Below are 19,397 nucleotides of genomic sequence, written 5' to 3' on the forward strand. Positions count from 1 at the left end.
TCTCGACCAACCACCAATCAAGCAAAATCTTCCACCTCCCAATAATCGGTCAAAGTGTTTGATGCATCGATTGCTGGCAGATTAAACCAAATGATCGAATCAACATTGATGCATAAAAATCAACCAGTGACCCCCTTAACTTGTCGCCTATCTTACTGATCACACTTCTGCTGTCACGGGGGACACGTGTGTCACTTTGTCACTCACCACTTCCTGGTTATCATCAGTCAGGTCCACGGTGCTCATATGGCCGATGCGAAACAGGATGGAAGCTGGACTCTGTGGGAGGAAACAGAGAGCTGTCAGTTCAACATGTCACAGGAGGGGACAGTCACATATCACCAAAAGGGGCAGTGTCACACTAATAGTGATGTAGCCACCATCACTCTGTAATCTGTGCACAGCAGGGGGCGGAGCCGGCAGGGTACAGTGCGAGGATACAGAGAGCACTGTCACACTCACCATGTTACACTAATACAGTGATGTAGCCACTAACTATCACTCTGTAGTCTGTGCACAGCAGGGGGCGGAGCCAGCAGGACACAGTGCGAGGATACAGAGAGCGCTGTCACACTCACCATGTTACACTAATACAGTGATGTAGCCACTAACTATCACTCTGTAGTCTGTGCACAGCAGGGGGCGGAGCCGGCAGGGTACAGTGCGAGGATACAGAGAGCGCTGTCACACTCACCATGTTACACTAATACAGTGATGTAGCCACTAACTATCACTCTGTTGTCTGTGCACAGCAGGGGGCGGAGCCGGCAGGGTACAGTGCGAGGATACAGAGAGCACTGTCACACTCACCATGTTACACTAATACAGTGATGTAGCCACTATCACTCTGTAGTCTGTGCACAGCAGGGGGCGGAGCTGGCAGGGTACAGTGCGAGGATACAGAGAGCACTGTCACACTCACCATGTTACACTAATACAGTGATGTAGCCACTATCACTCTGTAGTCTGTGCACAGCAGGGGGCGGAGCCGGCAGGGTACAGTGCGAGGATACAGAGAGCACTGTCACACTCACCATGTTACACTAATACAGTGATGTAGCCACTAACTATCACTCTGTAGTCTGTGCACAGCAGGGGGCGGAGCCGGCAGGGTACAGTGCGAGGATACAGAGAGCGCTGTCACACTCACCATGTTACACTAATACAGTGATGTAGCCACTAACTATCACTCTGTAGTCTGTGCACAGCAGGGGGCGGAGCCGGCAGGGTACAGTGCGAGGATACAGAGAGCACTGTCACACTCACTATGTTACACTAATACAGTGATGTAGCCACTAACTATCACTCTGTAGTCTGTGCACAGCAGGGGGCAGAGCCGGCAGGGTACAGTGCGAGGATACAGAGAGCGCTGTCACACTCACCATGTTACACTAATACAGTGATGTAGCCACTATCACTCTGTAGTCTGTGCACAGCAGGGGGCGGAGCCGGCAGGGTACAGTGCGAGGATACAGAGAGCGCTGTCACACTCACCATGTTACACTAATACAGTGATGTAGCCACTAACTATCACTCTGTAGTCTGTGCACAGCAGGGGGCGGAGCCGGCAGGGTACAGTGCGAGGATACAGAGAGCACTGTCACACTCACCATGTTACACTAATACAGTAATGTAGCCACTATCACTCTGTAGTCTGTGCACAGCAGGGGGCGGAGCCGGCAGGGTACAGTGCGAGGATACAGAGAGCGCTGTCACACTCACTATGTTACACTAATACAGTGATGTAGCCACTAACTATCACTCTGTAGTCTGTGCACAGCAGGGGGAGGAGCCGGCAGGGTACAGTGCGAGGATACAGAGAGCGCTGTCACACTCACCATGTTACACTAATACAGTGATGTAGCCACTAACTATCACTCTGTAGTCCGTGCACAGCAGGGGGCGGAGCCGGCAGGGTACAGTGCGAGGATACAGAGAGCACTGTCACACTCACCATGTTACACTAATACAGTGATGTAGCCACTATCACTCTGTAGTCTGTGCACAGCAGGGGGCGGAGCCAGCAGGGTACAGTGCGAGGATACAGAGAGCACTGTCACACTCACCATGTTACACTAATACAGTGATGTAGCCACTAACTATCACTCTGTAGTCTGTGCACAGCAGGGGGCGGAGCCGGCAGGGTACAGTGGGAGGATACAGAGAGCTGTCACACTCACCATGTTACACTAATACAGTGATGTAGCCACTAACTATCACTCTGTAGTCTGTGCACAGCAGGGGGCGGAGCCGGCAGGGTACAGTGCGAGGATACAGAGAGCACTGTCACACTCACCATGTTACACTAATACAGTGATGTAGCCACTAACTATCACTCTGTAGTCTGTGCACAGCAGGGGGCGGAGCCGGCAGGGTACAGTGCGAGGATACAGAGAGCACTGTCACACTCACCATGTTACACTAATACAGTGATGTAGCCACTAACTATCACTCTGTAGTCTGTGCACAGCAGGGGGCGGAGCCGGCAGGGTACAGTGCGAGGATACAGAGAGCACTGTCACACTCACCATGTTACACTAATACAGTGATGTAGCCACTATCACTCTGTAGTCTGTGCACAGCAGGGGGCGGAGCCGGCTGGGTACAGTGCTGGGATACAGAGAGCTGTCACACTCACCATGTTACACTAATACAGTGATGTAGCCACTAACTATCACTCTGTAGTCCGTGCACAGCAGGGGGAGGAGCCGGCAGGGTACAGTGCTGGGATACAGAGCACTGTCACACTCACCATGTTACACTAATACAGTGATGTAGCCACTAACTATCACTCTGTAGTCTGTGCACAGCAGGGGGCGGAGCCGGCAGGGTACAGTGCGAGGATACAGAGAGCACTGTCACACTCACTATGTTACACTAATACAGTGATGTAGCCACTATCACTCTGTAGTCTGTGCACAGCAGGAGGCGGAGCCGGCAGGGTACAGTGCGAGGATACAGAGAGCTGTCACACTCACCATGTTACACTAATACAGTGATGTAGCCACTAACTATCACTCTGTAGTCTGTGCAGAGCAGGGGGCGGAGCCGGCAGGGTACAGTGCGAGGATACAGAGAGCGCTGTCACACTCACCATGTTACACTAATACAGTGATGTAGCCACTAACTATCACTCTGTAGTCTGTGCACAGCAAGGGGCGGAGCCGGCAGGGTACAGTGCGAGGATACAGAGAGCGCTGTCACACTCACCATGTTACACTAATACAGTGATGTAGCCACTAACTATCACTCTGTAGTCTGTGCAGAGCAGGGGGCGGAGCCGGCAGGGTACAGTGCGAGGAAACAGTCAGCACCTGGATCCATTAAGGTGCAGATACATCAGACCAGCAGAGAAAGGAAGACTGAGTCTCAACCTGGATTAGTGCAGTTATAGCAGAAAATTGTATTCCATAGCAGCAAAAAGCACAAAACGTTTCGGCACTAGGCCTTTGTCAAGTGCTAACTATGCTCCTCCCCCTAGAGGAGCTCAGAGACAGAAGAGAGAGACAATGCTGACTGTCTGCCTGACCTTGCAGTGACCCTCTAGTGCTAACTATGCTCCTCCCCCTAGAGGAGCTCCGAGACAGAAGAGAGAGACAATGCTGACTGTCTGCCTGACCTTGCAGTGACCCTATAGTGCTAACTATGCTCCTCCCCCTAGAGGAGCTCAGAGACAGAAGAGAGAGACAATGCTGACTGTCTGCCTGACCTTGCAGTGACCCTCTAGTGCTAACTATGCTCCTCCCCCTAGAGGAGCTCAGAGACAGAAGAGAGAGACAATGCTGACTGTCTGCCTGACCTTGCAGTGACCCTCTAGTGCTAACTATGCTCCTCCCCCTAGAGGAGCTCAGAGACAGGAGTCTCCCACCCAAACTTCAGCAGGGTCAGATACCTTAGTGGCTCCCCCCCCCCCCCCCCCTACGCACACACACAAAGTCCTGGTTCTACAAGACTAGGATTAGCTTTAAGTGATAAACCTTGACCAGAGTGACTCCAGCTTGTAAAAGTTTTGACTCACTAAGCAGAAAATGCTGAGATATTTTACTGTGACTCATGTGGTCACCTCACCGGTCAGGAAAAAGGTCCGCTCCCTCCTCCCCCTCTGCACAAGTCTGTTTACATGGTTAGGTCCTTAAATATTTGGACAGAGACAACTTTTTTCTAATTTTGGTTCTGTGAATTCTGGTTCTGCACATTACAATGATACTGCTCAGATGCAGGTGCAGGTCAGACTTTCAGCATCTGGTGATGTCCATGAGCTCAAGACTTCAGGCTGTCATTGCCAGCAGAGGAGGAAACCCGGCATCTGGTGATGTCCATGGGCCCAAGACTTCAGGCTGTCATTGCCAACAAAGGAGGACACCCGGCATCTGGTGATGTCCATGGGCCCAAGACTTCAGGCTGTCATTGCCAGCAGAGGAGGAAACCCGGCATCTGGTGATGTCCATGGGCCCAAGACTTCAGGCTGTCACTGCCAGCAGAGAGTGGAAACCCGGCATCTGGTGATGTCCATGAGTTCAGGACATCAAGCTGTCATTGCCAGCAAAGGAGGAAACCCAGCATCTGGTGATGTCCATGAGCTCAGGACTTCAGGCAGTCACTGCCAGCAAAGGAGGAAACCCAGCATCTGTTGATGTCCATGAGCTCAAGACTTCAGGCTGTCATTGCCAGCAAAGGGGGAAACCCAGCATCTGGTGATGTCCATGAGCTCAGGACTTCAGGCAGTCACTGCCAGCAAAGGAGGAAACCCAGCATCTGGTGATGTCCATGAGTTCAAGACTTCAGGCTGTCATTGCCAGCAAAGGGGGAAACCCAGCATCTGGTGATGTCCATGAGCTCAAGACTTCAGGCTGTCATTGCCAGCAAAGGAGGAAACCCAGCATCTGGTGATGTCCATGAGTTCAGGACATCAAGCTGTCATTGCCAGCAAAGGAGGAAACCCAGCATCTGGTGATGTCCATGAGCTAAAGACTTCAGGCTGTCATTGCCAGCAAAGGGGGAAACCCAGCATCTGGTGATGTCCATGAGCTCAGGACTTCAGGCAGTCACTGCCAGCAAAGGAGGAAACCCAGCATCTGTTGATGTCCATGAGCTCAAGACTTCAGGCTGTCATTGCCAGCAAAGGGGGAAACCCAGCATCTGGTGATGTCCATGAGCTCAGGACTTCAGGCAGTCACTGCCAGCAAAGGAGGAAACCCAGCATCTGGTGATGTCCATGAGTTCAAGACTTCAGGCTGTCATTGCCAGCAAAGGGGGAAACCCAGCATCTGGTGATGTCCATGAGCTCAAGACTTCAGGCTGTCATTGCCAGCAAAGGAGGAAACCCAGCATCTGGTGATGTCCATGAGCGCAAGACTTCAGGCTGTCATTGTCAGCAAAGGAGGAAACCCAGCATCTGGTGATGTCCATGAGCTCAAGACTTCAGGCTGTCATTGCCAGCAAAGGAGGAAGCCCAGCATCTGGTGATGTCCATGAGCTCAAGACTTCAGGCTGTCATTGCCAGCAAAGGAGGAAACCCAGCATCTGGTGATGTCCATGAGTTCAAGACTTCAGGCTGCCATTGCCAGCAAAGGAGGAAACCCGGCATCCGGTGATGTCCATGAGCTCAAGACTTCAGGCTGTCATTGCCAGCAAAGGAGGAAACCCAGCAACTGGTGATGTCCATGAGCTCAAGACTTCAGGCTGTCATTGCCAACAAAGGAGGACACCCGGCATCTGGTGATGTCCATGAGTTCAGGACTTCAGGCTGCCACTGCCAGCAAAAGAGGAAACCCAGCATCTGGTGATGTCCATGAGTTCAGGACTTCAGGCTGTCATTGTCAGCAAAGGAGGAAACCCAGCATCTGGTGATGTCCACGAGCTCAAGACTTCAGGCTGCCATTGTCAGCAAAGGAGGAAACCCGGCATCTGGTGATGTCCATGAGCCCAAGACTTCAGGCTACCATTGCCAACAAAGGAGGAAACCCAGCATCTGGTGATCTCCAGGAGTCCAAGACTTCAGGCTGCCATTGCCAGCAAAGGAGGAAACCCAGCATCTGGTGATGTCCATGAGCCCAAGACTTCAGGCTGTCATTGCCAGCAGAGGAGGAAACCCAGCATCTGGTGATGTCCATGAGCCCAAGACTTCAGGCTGCCATTGCCAGCAAAGGAGGAAACCCAGCATCTGGTGATGTCCATGAGCTCAAGACTTCAGGCTGTCATTGCCAGCAAAGGGGTTTTACCAAAGTATTAGAAATGAACATTTTATTTCTAGTTATTTAATTTCCCCAATTACTTTAGAGAACCCTGAAATGAAGCGATTGTGTTAATGCTTTAGTTGCCTCACATTTTATGCAAACGTTTTGTCCCCCCCACTGAATTACAGCTGAAAGTCTGACCTTCACCTGCATCTGAGTTATAGTTACAATTCTCTGGCGTAATGTACAGAACCAAGATTAGAAATAATGTGTGTCTGTCCAGATATGAAATCAGCGGTGATCACAATAGTGAGAATAGTCTCCTCTCCGTCCGTACAGGAAACAGGCCGGCCCGCTGCGGGGAAACTCCGGCGCAGCAAAGAGGAACAGGGCCCTTTAAGAACAGGAAGTGAGAGAGCGACGTTGCTTTTCCAGGAAACTCACAGATACACGTGGAAGTGACACATCGATAATCACAGCACGAGATCAGAGGAGCATGATGGCCGACCGACTACTGCAGGCAGTGAGCCGCATACACACGCCAGATATGAATCTTCACAAAAAATAGGGCTCCGTCTGCTGCGCTAGTCTGTCCCGAAGGTGTGAGGGAGGGATCAGTCCAATGAGGCTATACACACGCCAGATATAAATCTTCAGAAAACGAGTCTGCTGTGAGAGTCTGTTCCGAAGGCGTGAGGGAGGGATCAGTCCAATGATGCTATACACACACCAGATATAAATCTTCAGAAAACGAGTCTGCTGTGAGAGTCTGTTCCGAAGGCGTGAGGGAGGGATCAGTCCAATGATGCTATACACACGCCAGATATAAATCTTCAGAAAACGAGTCTGCTGTGTGGGTCTGTCAGGATGGTGTGAGGGACAGATCTGTGTAATGATGCTGTACACATGCCAGATCTAAATCTTCAGGAAACGAGAGTTCAGTCTGCTGTGTATGTATGTCTGTTGAGGGAGGGAAATGGCCAACGATGCTGAACACGTCACTGTGGTCCATGCGCTGTTCTCACAAAAAATAAGGAATATCCGACAATCTCACAAACCCCCCTGCAGAGAAGCTGATTGTCCTCAGAATAAATCCGCCGGGATGAATATTAGAGACAGAGACAAACCTCTTTCGTCGTTAACTTTTCAGTTTGCTAACTCAATTTTTCACAACGATTATCTGCCGGTCATTTGTCAATCATTTGTTTCAAAGGACTTTTATCTCGTGTGTGTGTGTGCAGCATGTGTGCAGAACAGCTTCCGAACAGTCACACATCTGCCTTCCAACATGTCCCTACACAACAGAATGAACGGGTTCCACCTGGGAGAACTAGATCTTCTATCCCAGCACAGCAGGAGGCCAGGACAGCAGGGCAGAGGAGGCAGATTAAAGGGATTCAGTATCCCCCCCCCCTCCCCCCCCCCAAAAAAAATAAATAAAAATAAACTAGTACAGGGGCAGAGTAACTCCCCCCTCTTCCCCCCAATACTTATCTCACCAGAATGTCTGATCTATCGAGCATGCCAGATCTTTAATGGGAACCTGGAGTGAGAGGGGTATGGACGCTGCCATAGTTATAACCATTTGCCTGGCAACCCTGCTGATCCTCTGCCTCTAACGCTGGGTACACACAGTACGTTTTTCCGTGCGATAGATGGATCACATAGATAAAATCCCTCATGTCCGATATTGCTCCTGATCGTTTCCGCGCTAGATTTCTCCTAGCGGTGAGTGGAAAAAGATAAGAAAAATGAATTAGGACAATAGAGCGCAGAGTCGAGTGCGGAATCGTGCCGCAAAAACGATCGGTCGAGGTATCGCACAAAAAAAAACGTAACATGTGTAACCAGCATAATGCTTTTACAGCTAACTCCTATCTGGTTTGTACCGCAGATATTGGTTGTCTGCCAAACACAATCAGCAGATCAATCTCCCGTTCTGTCTATACAGCAAACACTCAGATCTGCTGGAACGATTGCTACTAAACTGTATAAACAGGAGGCCACTTACTGGCGTAGCTGCAGGAGACAGAAGCAGCCGGCGCGACCGGTTCTTCTACATAATCCAGATTAAGTGCTCAGAGTGGTGTGAATCCCGCCACGTAAAACAGAACGCAATCTTTGCAGAGTTCCCACAAGCCATAATTAAATGTCGCCGCATGCGATTACTGGACTCAGCGACGGCTCCGGGAGCCTCAGTCTACAGTCAGGTAACTCTGAGATGTTACTAATAAATCAGATCATTAGGAAGTCTAACCTGCCTGTAACACACGGCGGTCTGCAGGCTCACAGCTAACACCGGGATATACAGGATGATGTGACAGCTTATCAGGAGGATCAGGCAGCAGGGCGGCTCAGTGGTTAGCAGCACCTCACCTGACTACACTACACACAACTTCACCTGCTCACATCAGACCATATCACCAATTCTACAATTTATGTTATCCAGATATCCCAGCAGGCACCAGTCCTGCTCAGCGCATCTCCCAGGAGGCACCAGTCCTGCTCAGCGCATCTCCCAACATGCACCAGTCCTGCTCAGCGCATCTCCCAGCATGCACCAGTCCTGCTCAGCGCATCTCCCAGGAGGCACCAGTCCTGCTCAGCACATCTCCCAGGAGGCACCAGTCCTGCTCAGCACATCTCCCAGGAGGCACCAGTCCTGCTCAGCACATCTCCCAGGAGGCACCAGTCCTGCTCAGCACATCTCCCAGGAGGCACCAGTCCTGCTCAGCACATCTCCCAGGAGGCACCGGTCCTGCTCAGCACATCTCCCAGGAGGCACCGGTCCTGCTCAGCGCATTTCCCAGGAGGCACCAGTCCTGCTCAGCACACCTCCCAGGAGGCACCAGTCCTGCTCAGCACACCTCCCAGGAGGCACCAGTCCTGCTCAGCACATCTCCCAGGAGGCACCAGTCCTGCTCAGCACATCTCCCAGGAGGCACCAGTCCTGCTCAGCATACCTCCCAGGAGGCACCAGTCCTGCTCAGCGCACCTCCCAGGAGGCACCAGTCCTGCTCAGCACATCTCCCAGGAGGCACCAGTCCTGCTCAGCACATCTCCCAGGAGGCACCAGTCCTGCTCAGCACATCTCCCAGGAGGCACCGGTCCTGCTCAGCGCATCTCCCAGGAGGCACCAGTCCTGCTCAGCACATCTCCCAGGAGGCACCAGTCCTGCTCAGCGCATCTCCCAGGAGGCACCAGTCCTGCTCAGCGCATCTCCCAGGAGGCACCAGTCCTGCTCAGCACACCTCCCAGGAGGCACCAGTCCTGCTCAGCACATCTCCCAGGAGGCACCAGTCCTGCTCAGCACACCTCCCAGGAGGCACCAGTCCTGCTCAGCACATCCCCCAGGAGGCACCAGTCCTGCTCAGCACATCCCCCAGGAGGCACCAGTCCTGCTCAGCACATCCCCCAGGAGGCACCAGTCCTGCTCAGCACACCTCCCAGGAGGCACCAGTCCTGCTCAGCACATCTCCCAGGAGGCACCGGTCCTGCTCAGCGCATCTCCCAGGAGGCACCAGTCCTGCTCAGCACATCCCCCAGGAGGCACCAGTCCTGCTCAGCACACCTCCCAGGAGGCACCAGTCCTGCTCAGCACATCCCCCAGGAGGCACCAGTCCTGCTCAGCACATCTCCCAGGAGGCACCAGTCCTGCTCAGCACATCTCCCAGGAGGCACCAGTCCTGCTCAGCACATCTCCCAGGAGGCACCGGTCCTGCTCAGCGCATCTCCCAGGAGGCACCAGTCCTGCTCAGCACATCCCCCAGGAGGCACCGGTCCTGCTCAGCACATCTCCCAGGAGGCACCGGTCCTGCTCAGCGCATCTCCCCGGGGGCACCAGTCCTGCTCAGCACATCCCCCAGGAGGCACCAGTCCTGCTCAGCGCATCTCCCAGGAGGCACCAGTCCTGCTCAGCACATCTCCCAGGAGGCACCAGTCCTGCTCAGCACACCTCCCAGGAGGCACCAGTCCTGCTCAGCACACCTCCCAGGAGGCACCAGTCCTGCTCAGCGCACCTCCCAGGAGGCACCAGTCCCGCTCAGCACATCCCCCAGGAGGCACCAGTCCCGCTCAGCACATCTCCCAGCATGCACCAGTCCCGCTCAGCACATCTCCCAGCATGCACCAGTCCCGCTCAGCACATCCCCCAGGAGGCACCAGTCCCGCTCAGCACATCTCCCAGGAGGCACCAGTCCCGCTCAGTACATCCCCCAGGAGGCACCAGTCCCGCTCAGTACATCTCCCAGCAGGCACCAGTCCCGCTCAGTACATCTCCCAGCAGGCACCAGTCCCGCTCAGCACATCTCCCAGGAGGCACCAGTCCCGCTCAGCACATCCCCCAGGAGGCACCAGTCCTGCTCAGCACATCTCCCAGGAGGCACCAGTCCTGCTCAGCACATCTCCCAGCATGCACCAGTCCTGCTCAGCACATCCCCCAGGAGGCACCAGTCCTGCTCAGCACACCTCCCAGGAGGCACCAGTCCTGCTCAGCACATCCCCCAGGAGGCACCAGTCCTGCTCAGCACATCTCCCAGGAGGCACCAGTCCTGCTCAGCACACCTCCCAGGAGGCACCAGTCCTGCTCAGCACACCTCCCAGGAGGCACCAGTCCTGCTCAGCACACCTCCCAGGAGGCACCAGTCCTGCTCAGCACATCTCCCAGGAGGCACCAGTCCTGCTCAGCACATCTCCCAGGAGGCACCAGTCCTGCTCAGCACATCCCCCAGGAGGCACCAGTCCTGCTCAGCACACCTCCCAGGAGGCACCAGTCCTGCTCAGCACATCCCCCAGGAGACACCAGTCCTGCTCAGCACACCTCCCAGGAGGCACCAGTCCTGCTCAGCACATCCCCCAGGAGGCACCAGTCCTACTCAGCACATCTCCCAGGAGGCACCAGTCCTGCTCAGCACACCTCCCAGGAGGCACCAGTCCTGCTCAGCACATCTCCCAGGAGGCACCAGTCCTGCTCAGCACATCCCCCAGGAGGCACCAGTCCTGCTCAGCACATCTCCCAGGAGGCACCAGTCCTGCTCAGCACATCTCCCAGGAGGCACCAGTCCTGCTCAGCACATCTCCCAGGAGGCACCAGTGCTGCTCAGCGCATCTCCCAGGAGGCACCAGTCCTGCTCAGCGCATCTCCCAGGAGGCACCAGTCCTGCTCAGCACATCTCCCAGGAGGCACCAGTGCTGCTCAGCGCATCTTCCAGGAGGCACCAGTCCTGCTCAGCACACCTCCCAGGAGGCACCAGTCCTGCTCAGCACATCCCCCAGGAGGCACCAGTCCTGCTCAGCACACCTCCCAGGAGGCACCAGTCCTGCTCAGCACACCTCCCAGGAGGCACCAGTCCTGCTCAGCACACCTCCCAGGAGGCACCAGTCCTGCTCAGCACACCTCCCAGGAGGCACCAGTCCTGCTCAGCACATCTCCCAGGAGGCACCAGTCCTGCTCAGCACATCTCCCAGGAGGCACCAGTACTGCTCAGCACATCTCCCAGGAGGCACCAGTCCTGCTCAGCACACCTCCCAGGAGGCACCAGTCCTGCTCAGCGCATCTCCCAGGAGGCACCAGTCCTGCTCAGCGCATCTCCCAGGAGGCACCAGTCCTGCTCAGCACATCTCCCAGGAGGCACCAGTCCTGCTCAGCACATCTCCCAGGAGGCACCAGTCCTGCTCAGCACATCTCCCAGGAGGCACCAGTCCTGCTCAGCACATCTCCCAGGAGGCACCAGTCCTGCTCAGCACATCTCCCAGGAGGCACCAGTCCTGCTCAGCACATCTCCCAGGAGGCACCAGTCCTGCTCAGCACATCTCCCAGGAGGCACCAGTCCTGCTCAGCACACCTCCCAGGAGGCACCAGTCCTGCTCAGCACATCCCCCAGGAGGCACCAGTCCTGCTCAGCACATCCCCCAGGAGGCACCAGTCCTGCTCAGCACATCCCCCAGGAGGCACCAGTCCTGCCCAGCACATCCCTCAGGAGGCACCAGTCCTGCTCAGCACATCTCCCAGGAGGCACCAGTCCTGCTCAGCACATCCCCCAGGAGGCACCAGTCCTGCTCAGCACATCTCCCAGGAGGCACCAGTCCTGCTCAGCACACCTCCCAGGAGGCACCAGTCCTGCTCAGCACATCCCCCAGGAGGCACCAGTCCTGCTCAGCACATCTCCCGGGAGGCACCAGTCCTGCTCAGCACATCTCCCGGGAGGCACCAGTCCTGCTCAGCACATCTCCCAGGAGGCACCAGTCCTGCTCAGCACATCCCCCAGGAGACACCAGTCCTGCTCAGCACACCTCCCAGGAGGCACCAGTCCTGCTCAGCACATCTCCCAGGAGGCACCGGTCCTGCTCAGCACATCCCCCAGGAGGCACCAGTCCTGCTCAGCACATCCCCCAGGAGACACCAGTCCTGCTCAGCACACCTCCCAGGAGGCACCAGTCCTGCTCAGCACATCCCCCAGGAGGCACCAGTCCTGCTCAGCACACCTCCCAGGAGGCACCAGTCCTGCTCAGCACATCCCCCAGGAGGCACCAGTGCTGCTCAGCACATCTCCCAGGAGGCACCAGTCCTGCTCAGCACATCTCCCAGGAGGCACCAGTCCTGCTCAGCACATCCCCCAGGAGGCACCAGTCCTGCTCAGCACATCTCCCAGGAGGCACCAGTCCTGCTCAGCACATCCCCCAGGAGGCACCAGTCCTGCTCAGCACATCCCCCAGGAGGCACCAGTCCTGCTCAGCACATCTCCCAGGAGGCACCAGTCCTGCTCAGCACATCTCCCAGGAGGCACCAGTCCTGCTCAGCACATCCCCCAGGAGGCACCAGTCCTGCTCAGCACATCTCCCAGGAGGCACCAGTCCTGCTCAGCACATCCCCCAGGAGGCACCAGTCCTGCTCAGCACATCTCCCAGGAGGCACCAGTGCTGCTCAGCGCATCTCCCAGGAGGCACCAGTCCTGCTCAGCACATCTCCCAGGAGGCACCAGTCCTGCTCAGCACATCTCCCAGGAGGCACCAGTCCTGCTCAGCGCATCTCCCAGGAGGCACCAGTGCTGCTCAGCGCATCTTCCAAGAGGCACCAGTCCTGCTCAGCACATCTCCCAGGAGGCACCAGTCCTGCTCAGCACATCCCCCAGGAGGCACCAGTCCTGCTCAGCACATCCCCCAGGAGGCACCAGTCCTGCTCAGCACATCTCCCAGGAGGCACCAGTCCTGCTCAGCACATCTCCCAGGAGGCACCAGTCCTGCTCAGCACATCCCCCAGGAGGCACCAGTCCTGCTCAGCACATCTCCCAGGAGGCACCGGTCCTGCTCAGCGCATCTCCCAGGAGGCACCAGTCCTGCTCAGCACATCTCCCAGGAGGCACCAGTCCTGCTCAGCGCATCTCCCAGGAGGCACCAGTCCTGCTCAGCGCATCTCCCAGGAGGCACCAGTCCTGCTCAGCACACCTCCCAGGAGACACCAGTCCTGCTCAGCACATCTCCCAGGAGGCACCAGTCCTGCTCAGCACATCCCCAGGAGGCACCAGTCCTGCTCAGCACACCTCCCAGGAGGCACCAGTCCTGCTCAGCACATCTCCCAGGAGGCACCGGTCCTGCTCAGCGCATCTCCCAGGAGGCACCAGTCCTGCTCAGCGCATCCCCCAGGAGGCACCAGTCCTGCTCAGCACACCTCCCAGGAGGCACCAGTCCTGCTCAGCACATCCCCCAGGAGGCACCAGTCCTGCTCAGCACATCTCCCAGGAGGCACCAGTCCTGCTCAGCACATCTCCCAGGAGGCACCAGTCCTGCTCAGCACATCTCCCAGGAGGCACCGGTCCTGCTCAGCGCATCTCCCAGGAGGCACCAGTCCTGCTCAGCACATCCCCCAGGAGGCACCGGTCCTGCTCAGCACATCTCCCAGGAGGCACCGGTCCTGCTCAGCGCATCTCCCCGGGGGCACCAGTCCTGCTCAGCACATCCCCCAGGAGGCACCAGTCCTGCTCAGCGCATCTCCCAGGAGGCACCAGTCCTGCTCAGCACATCTCCCAGGAGGCACCAGTCCTGCTCAGCACACCTCCCAGGAGGCACCAGTCCTGCTCAGCACACCTCCCAGGAGGCACCAGTCCTGCTCAGCGCACCTCCCAGGAGGCACCAGTCCCGCTCAGCACATCCCCCAGGAGGCACCAGTCCCGCTCAGCACATCTCCCAGCATGCACCAGTCCCGCTCAGCACATCTCCCAGCATGCACCAGTCCCGCTCAGCACATCCCCCAGGAGGCACCAGTCCTGCTCAGCACATCTCCCAGGAGGCACCAGTCCCGCTCAGTACATCCCCCAGGAGGCACCAGTCCCGCTCAGTACATCTCCCAGCAGGCACCAGTCCCGCTCAGTACATCTCCCAGCAGGCACTAGTCCCGCTCAGCACATCTCCCAGGAGGCACCAGTCCCGCTCAGCACATCCCCCAGGAGGCACCAGTCCCGCTCAGCACATCTCCCAGGAGGCACCAGTCCTGCTCAGCACATCTCCCAGCATGCACCAGTCCTGCTCAGCACATCCCCCAGGAGGCACCAGTCCTGCTCAGCACACCTCCCAGGAGGCACCAGTCCTGCTCAGCACATCCCCCAGGAGGCACCAGTCCTGCTCAGCACATCTCCCAGGAAGCACCAGTCCTGCTCAGCACACCTCCCAGGAGGCACCAGTCCTGCTCAGCACACCTCCCAGGAGGCACCAGTCCTGCTCAGCACATCTCCCAGGAGGCACCAGTCCTGCTCAGCACATCTCCCAGGAGGCACCAGTCCTGCTCAGCACATCCCCCAGGAGGCACCAGTCCTGCTCAGCACACCTCCCAGGAGGCACCAGTCCTGCTCAGCACATCCCCCAGGAGACACCAGTCCTGCTCAGCACACCTCCCAGGAGGCACCAGTCCTGCTCAGCACATCCCCCAGGAGGCACCAGTCCTACTCAGCACATCTCCCAGGAGGCACCAGTCCTGCTCAGCACATCTCCCAGGAGGCACCAGTCCTGCTCAGCACATCCCCCAGGAGGCACCAGTCCTGCTCAGCACATCCCCCAGGAGGCACCAGTCCTGCTCAGCACATCTCCCAGGAGGCACCAGTCCTGCTCAGCACATCTCCCAGGAGGCACCAGTCCTGCTCAGCACATCTCCCAGGAGGCACCAGTCCTGCTCAGCACACCTCCCAGGAGGCACCAGTCCTGCTCAGCACACCTCCCAGGAGGCACCAGTCCTGCTCAGCACATCCCCCAGGAGGCACCAGTCCTGCTCAGCACATCCCCCAGGAGGCACCAGTCCTGCTCAGCACATCCCCCAGGAGGCACCAGTCCTGCCCAGCACATCCCCCAGGAGGCACCAGTCCTGCTCAGCACATCCCCCAGGAGGCACCAGTCCTGCTCAGCACACCTCCCAGGAGGCACCAGTCCTGCTCAGCACATCTCCCAGGAGGCACCGGTCCTGCTCAGCGCATCTCCCAGGAGGCACCAGTCCTGCTCAGCACATCCCCCAGGAGGCACCAGTCCTGCTCAGCACACCTCCCAGGAGGCACCAGTCCTGCTCAGCACATCCCCCAGGAGGCACCAGTCCTGCTCAGCACATCTCCCAGGAGGCACCAGTCCTGCTCAGCACATCCCCCAGGAGGCACCAGTCCTGCTCAGCACATCTCCCAGGAGGCACCAGTCCTGCTCAGCACATCTCCCAGGAGGCACCAGTCCTGCTCAGCACATCTCCCAGGAGGCACCGGTCCTGCTCAGCGCATCTCCCAGGAGGCACCAGTCCTGCTCAGCACATCCCCCAGGAGGCACCGGTCCTGCTCAGCACATCTCCCAGGAGGCACCGGTCCTGCTCAGCGCATCTCCCCGGGGGCACCAGTCCTGCTCAGCACATCCCCCAGGAGGCACCAGTCCTGCTCAGCGCATCTCCCAGGAGGCACCAGTCCTGCTCAGCACATCTCCCAGGAGGCACCAGTCCTGTTCAGCACACCTCCCAGGAGGCACCAGTCCTGCTCAGCACACCTCCCAGGAGGCACCAGTCCCGCTCAGCGCACCTCCCAGGAGGCACCAGTCCCGCTCAGCACATCCCCCAGGAGGCACCAGTCCCGCTCAGCACATCTCCCAGCATGCACCAGTCCCGCTCAGCACATCTCCCAGCATGCACCAGTCCCGCTCAGCACATCCCCCAGGAGGCACCAGTCCTGCTCAGCACATCTCCCAGGAGGCACCAGTCCCGCTCAGTACATCCCCCAGGAGGCACCAGTCCCGCTCAGTACATCTCCCAGCAGGCACCAGTCCCGCTCAGTACATCTCCCAGCAGGCACTAGTCCCGCTCAGCACATCTCCCAGGAGGCACCAGTCCCGCTCAGCACATCCCCCAGGAGGCACCAGTCCCGCTCAGCACATCTCCCAGGAGGCACCAGTCCCGCTCAGCACATCTCCCAGCATGCACCAGTCCCGCTCAGCACATCCCCCAGGAGGCACCAGTCCTGCTCAGCACACCTCCCAGGAGGCACCAGTCCTGCTCAGCACATCCCCCAGGAGGCACCAGTCCTGCTCAGCACATCTCCCAGGAAGCACCAGTCCTGCTCAGCACACCTCCCAGGAGGCACCAGTCCTGCTCAGCACACCTCCCAGGAGGCACCAGTCCTGCTCAGCACATCTCCCAGGAGGCACCAGTCCTGCTCAGCACATCTCCCAGGAGGCACCAGTCCTGCTCAGCACATCCCCCAGGAGGCACCAGTCCTGCTCAGCACACCTCCCAGGAGGCACCAGTCCTGCTCAGCACATCCCCCAGGAGACACCAGTCCTGCTCAGCACACCTCCCAGGAGGCACCAGTCCTGCTCAGCACATCCCCCAGGAGGCACCAGTCCTACTCAGCACATCTCCCAGGAGGCACCAGTCCTGCTCAGCACATCTCCCAGGAGGCACCAGTCCTGCTCAGCACATCCCCCAGGAGGCACCAGTCCTGCTCAGCACATCCCCCAGGAGGCACCAGTCCTGCTCAGCACATCTCCCAGGAGGCACCAGTCCTGCTCAGCACATCTCCCAGGAGGCACCAGTCCTGCTCAGCACATCTCCCAGGAGGCACCAGTCCTGCTCAGCACATCTCCCAGGAGGCACCAGTCCTGCTCAGCACACCTCCCAGGAGGCACCAGTCCTGCTCAGCACATCCCCCAGGAGGCACCAGTCCTGCTCAGCACATCCCCCAGGAGGCACCAGTCCTGCTCAGCACATCCCCCAGGAGGCACCAGTCCTGCCCAGCACATCCCTCAGGAGGCACCAGTCCTGCTCAGCACATCTCCCAGGAGGCACCAGTCCTGCTCAGCACATCCCCCAGGAGGCACCAGTCCTGCTCAGCACACCTCCCAGGAGGCACCAGTCCTGCTCAGCACATCCCCCAGGAGGCACCAGTCCTGCTCAGCACATCTCCCGGGAGGCACCAGTCCTGCTCAGCACATCTCCCGGGAGGCACCAGTCCTGCTCAGCACATCTCCCAGGAGGCACCAGTCCTGCTCAGCACATCTCCCAGGAGGCACCAGTCCTGCTCAGCACATCTCCCAGGAGGCACCAGTCCTGCTCAGCGCATCTCCCAGGAGGCACCGGTCCTGCTCAGCGCATCTCCCAGGAGGCACCGGTCCTGCTCAGCGCATCTCCCAGGAGGCACCAGTCCTGCTCAGCACATCTCCCAGGAGGCACCAGTCCTGCTCAGCACACCTCCCAGGAGGCACCAGTCCTGCTCAGCACATCTCCCAGGAGGCACCAGTCCTGCTCAGCACATCTCCCAGGAGGCACCAGTCCTGCTCAGCACACCTCCCAGGAGGCACCAGTCCTGCTCAGCGCACCTCCCAGGAGGCACCAGTCCTGCTCAGCACATCTCCCAGGAGGCACCAGTCCTGCTCAGCACATCTCCCAGGAGGCACCAGTCCTGCTCAGCACACCTCCCAGGAGGCACCAGTCCTGCTCAGCACATCTCCCAGGAGGCACCGGTCCTGCTCAGCGCATCTCCCAGGAGGCACCGGTCCTGCTCAGCACATCTCCCAGGAGGCACCAGTCCTGCTCAGCGCATCTCCCAGGAGGCACCAGTCCTGCTCAGCGCATCTCCCAGGAGGCACCAGTCCCGCTCAGCACACCTCCCAGGAGGCACCAGTCCCGCTCAGCACATCTCCCAGGAGGCACCAGTCCTGCTCAGCACACCTCCCAGGAGGCACCAGTCCTGCTCAGCACATCCCCCAGGAGGCACCAGTCCTGCTCAGCACATCCCCCAGGAGGCACCAGTCCTGCTCAGCACATCCCCCAGGAGGCACCAGTCCTGCTCAGCACACCTCCCAGGAGGCACCAGTCCTGCTCAGCACATCTCCCAGGAGGCACCGGTCCTGCTCAGCGCATCTCCCAGGAGGCACCAGTCCTGCTCAGCACATCCCCCAGGAGGCACCAGTCCTGCTCAGCACACCTCCCAGGAGGCACCAGTCCTGCTCAGCACATCCCCCAGGAGGCACCAGTCCTGCTCAGCACATCTCCCAGGAGGCACCAGTCCTGCTCAGCACATCTCCCAGGAGGCACCAGTCCTGCTCAGCACATCCCCCAGGAGGCACCAGTCCTGCTCAGCACATCTCCCAGGAGGCACCGGTCCTGCTCAGCGCATCTCCCAGGAGGCACCAGTCCTGCTCAGCACATCCCCCAGGAGGCACCAGTCCTGCTCAGCACATCTCCCAGGAGGCACCAGTCCTGCTCAGCACATCTCCCAGGAGGCACCGGTCCTGCTCAGCGCATCTCCCAGGAGGCACCAGTCCTGCTCAGCACATCTCCCAGGAGGCACCAGTCCTGCTCAGCACATCTCCCAGGAGGCACCAGTCCTGCTCAGCACATCTCCCAGGAGGCACCAGTCCTGCTCAGCACATCTCCCAGGAGGCACCAGTCTCTGTGTGGCCTGAACTACATGGGTTAGAGACAAACACCAGGGCTACTGACATTATCATACAGCATATAATATATTATATAACAGTGATGATTGTATAGTGAAGGGAGAGAGCCCTGCTCCCGTGAGCTTACAATCAGGGAGGAAACGAGAGCTGAGGGGGATACAGAGGGTTTTCAGGGCTGTTGTGTCAGATCATATACAGGAGAACAGTGTGAACAGAGGATGAGTGTGAAATGGCCTAGATTATATTATATGTTTGTCTGAGTGTTTTAAGGATGCGCTAGAAGGGTTTGGTGAGTAACGGATGTGTTTAGGAAGG

At 58.1% G+C, this 19,397-nt stretch overlaps 1 protein-coding gene across 1 annotated transcript in view; it reads right to left on the reverse strand.

Moving 5' to 3' along the window:
• CLCN7 (chloride voltage-gated channel 7) overlaps window positions 1-19,397 on the reverse strand; it is a 224,391-nt gene that overhangs the window by 165,038 nt on the left and 39,956 nt on the right. Inside the window, exon 2 of the mRNA XM_068243464.1 lies at window positions 208-279. Within this exon, the coding sequence (XP_068099565.1) occupies window positions 208-279 (72 nt within the window). The remainder of the gene's footprint in view (window positions 1-207; window positions 280-19,397) is intronic.

Source organism: Hyperolius riggenbachi, chromosome 7 (assembly GCF_040937935.1).
Source record: "Hyperolius riggenbachi isolate aHypRig1 chromosome 7, aHypRig1.pri, whole genome shotgun sequence".
Classification (NCBI taxonomy): Eukaryota; Metazoa; Chordata; class Amphibia; order Anura; family Hyperoliidae; genus Hyperolius; species Hyperolius riggenbachi.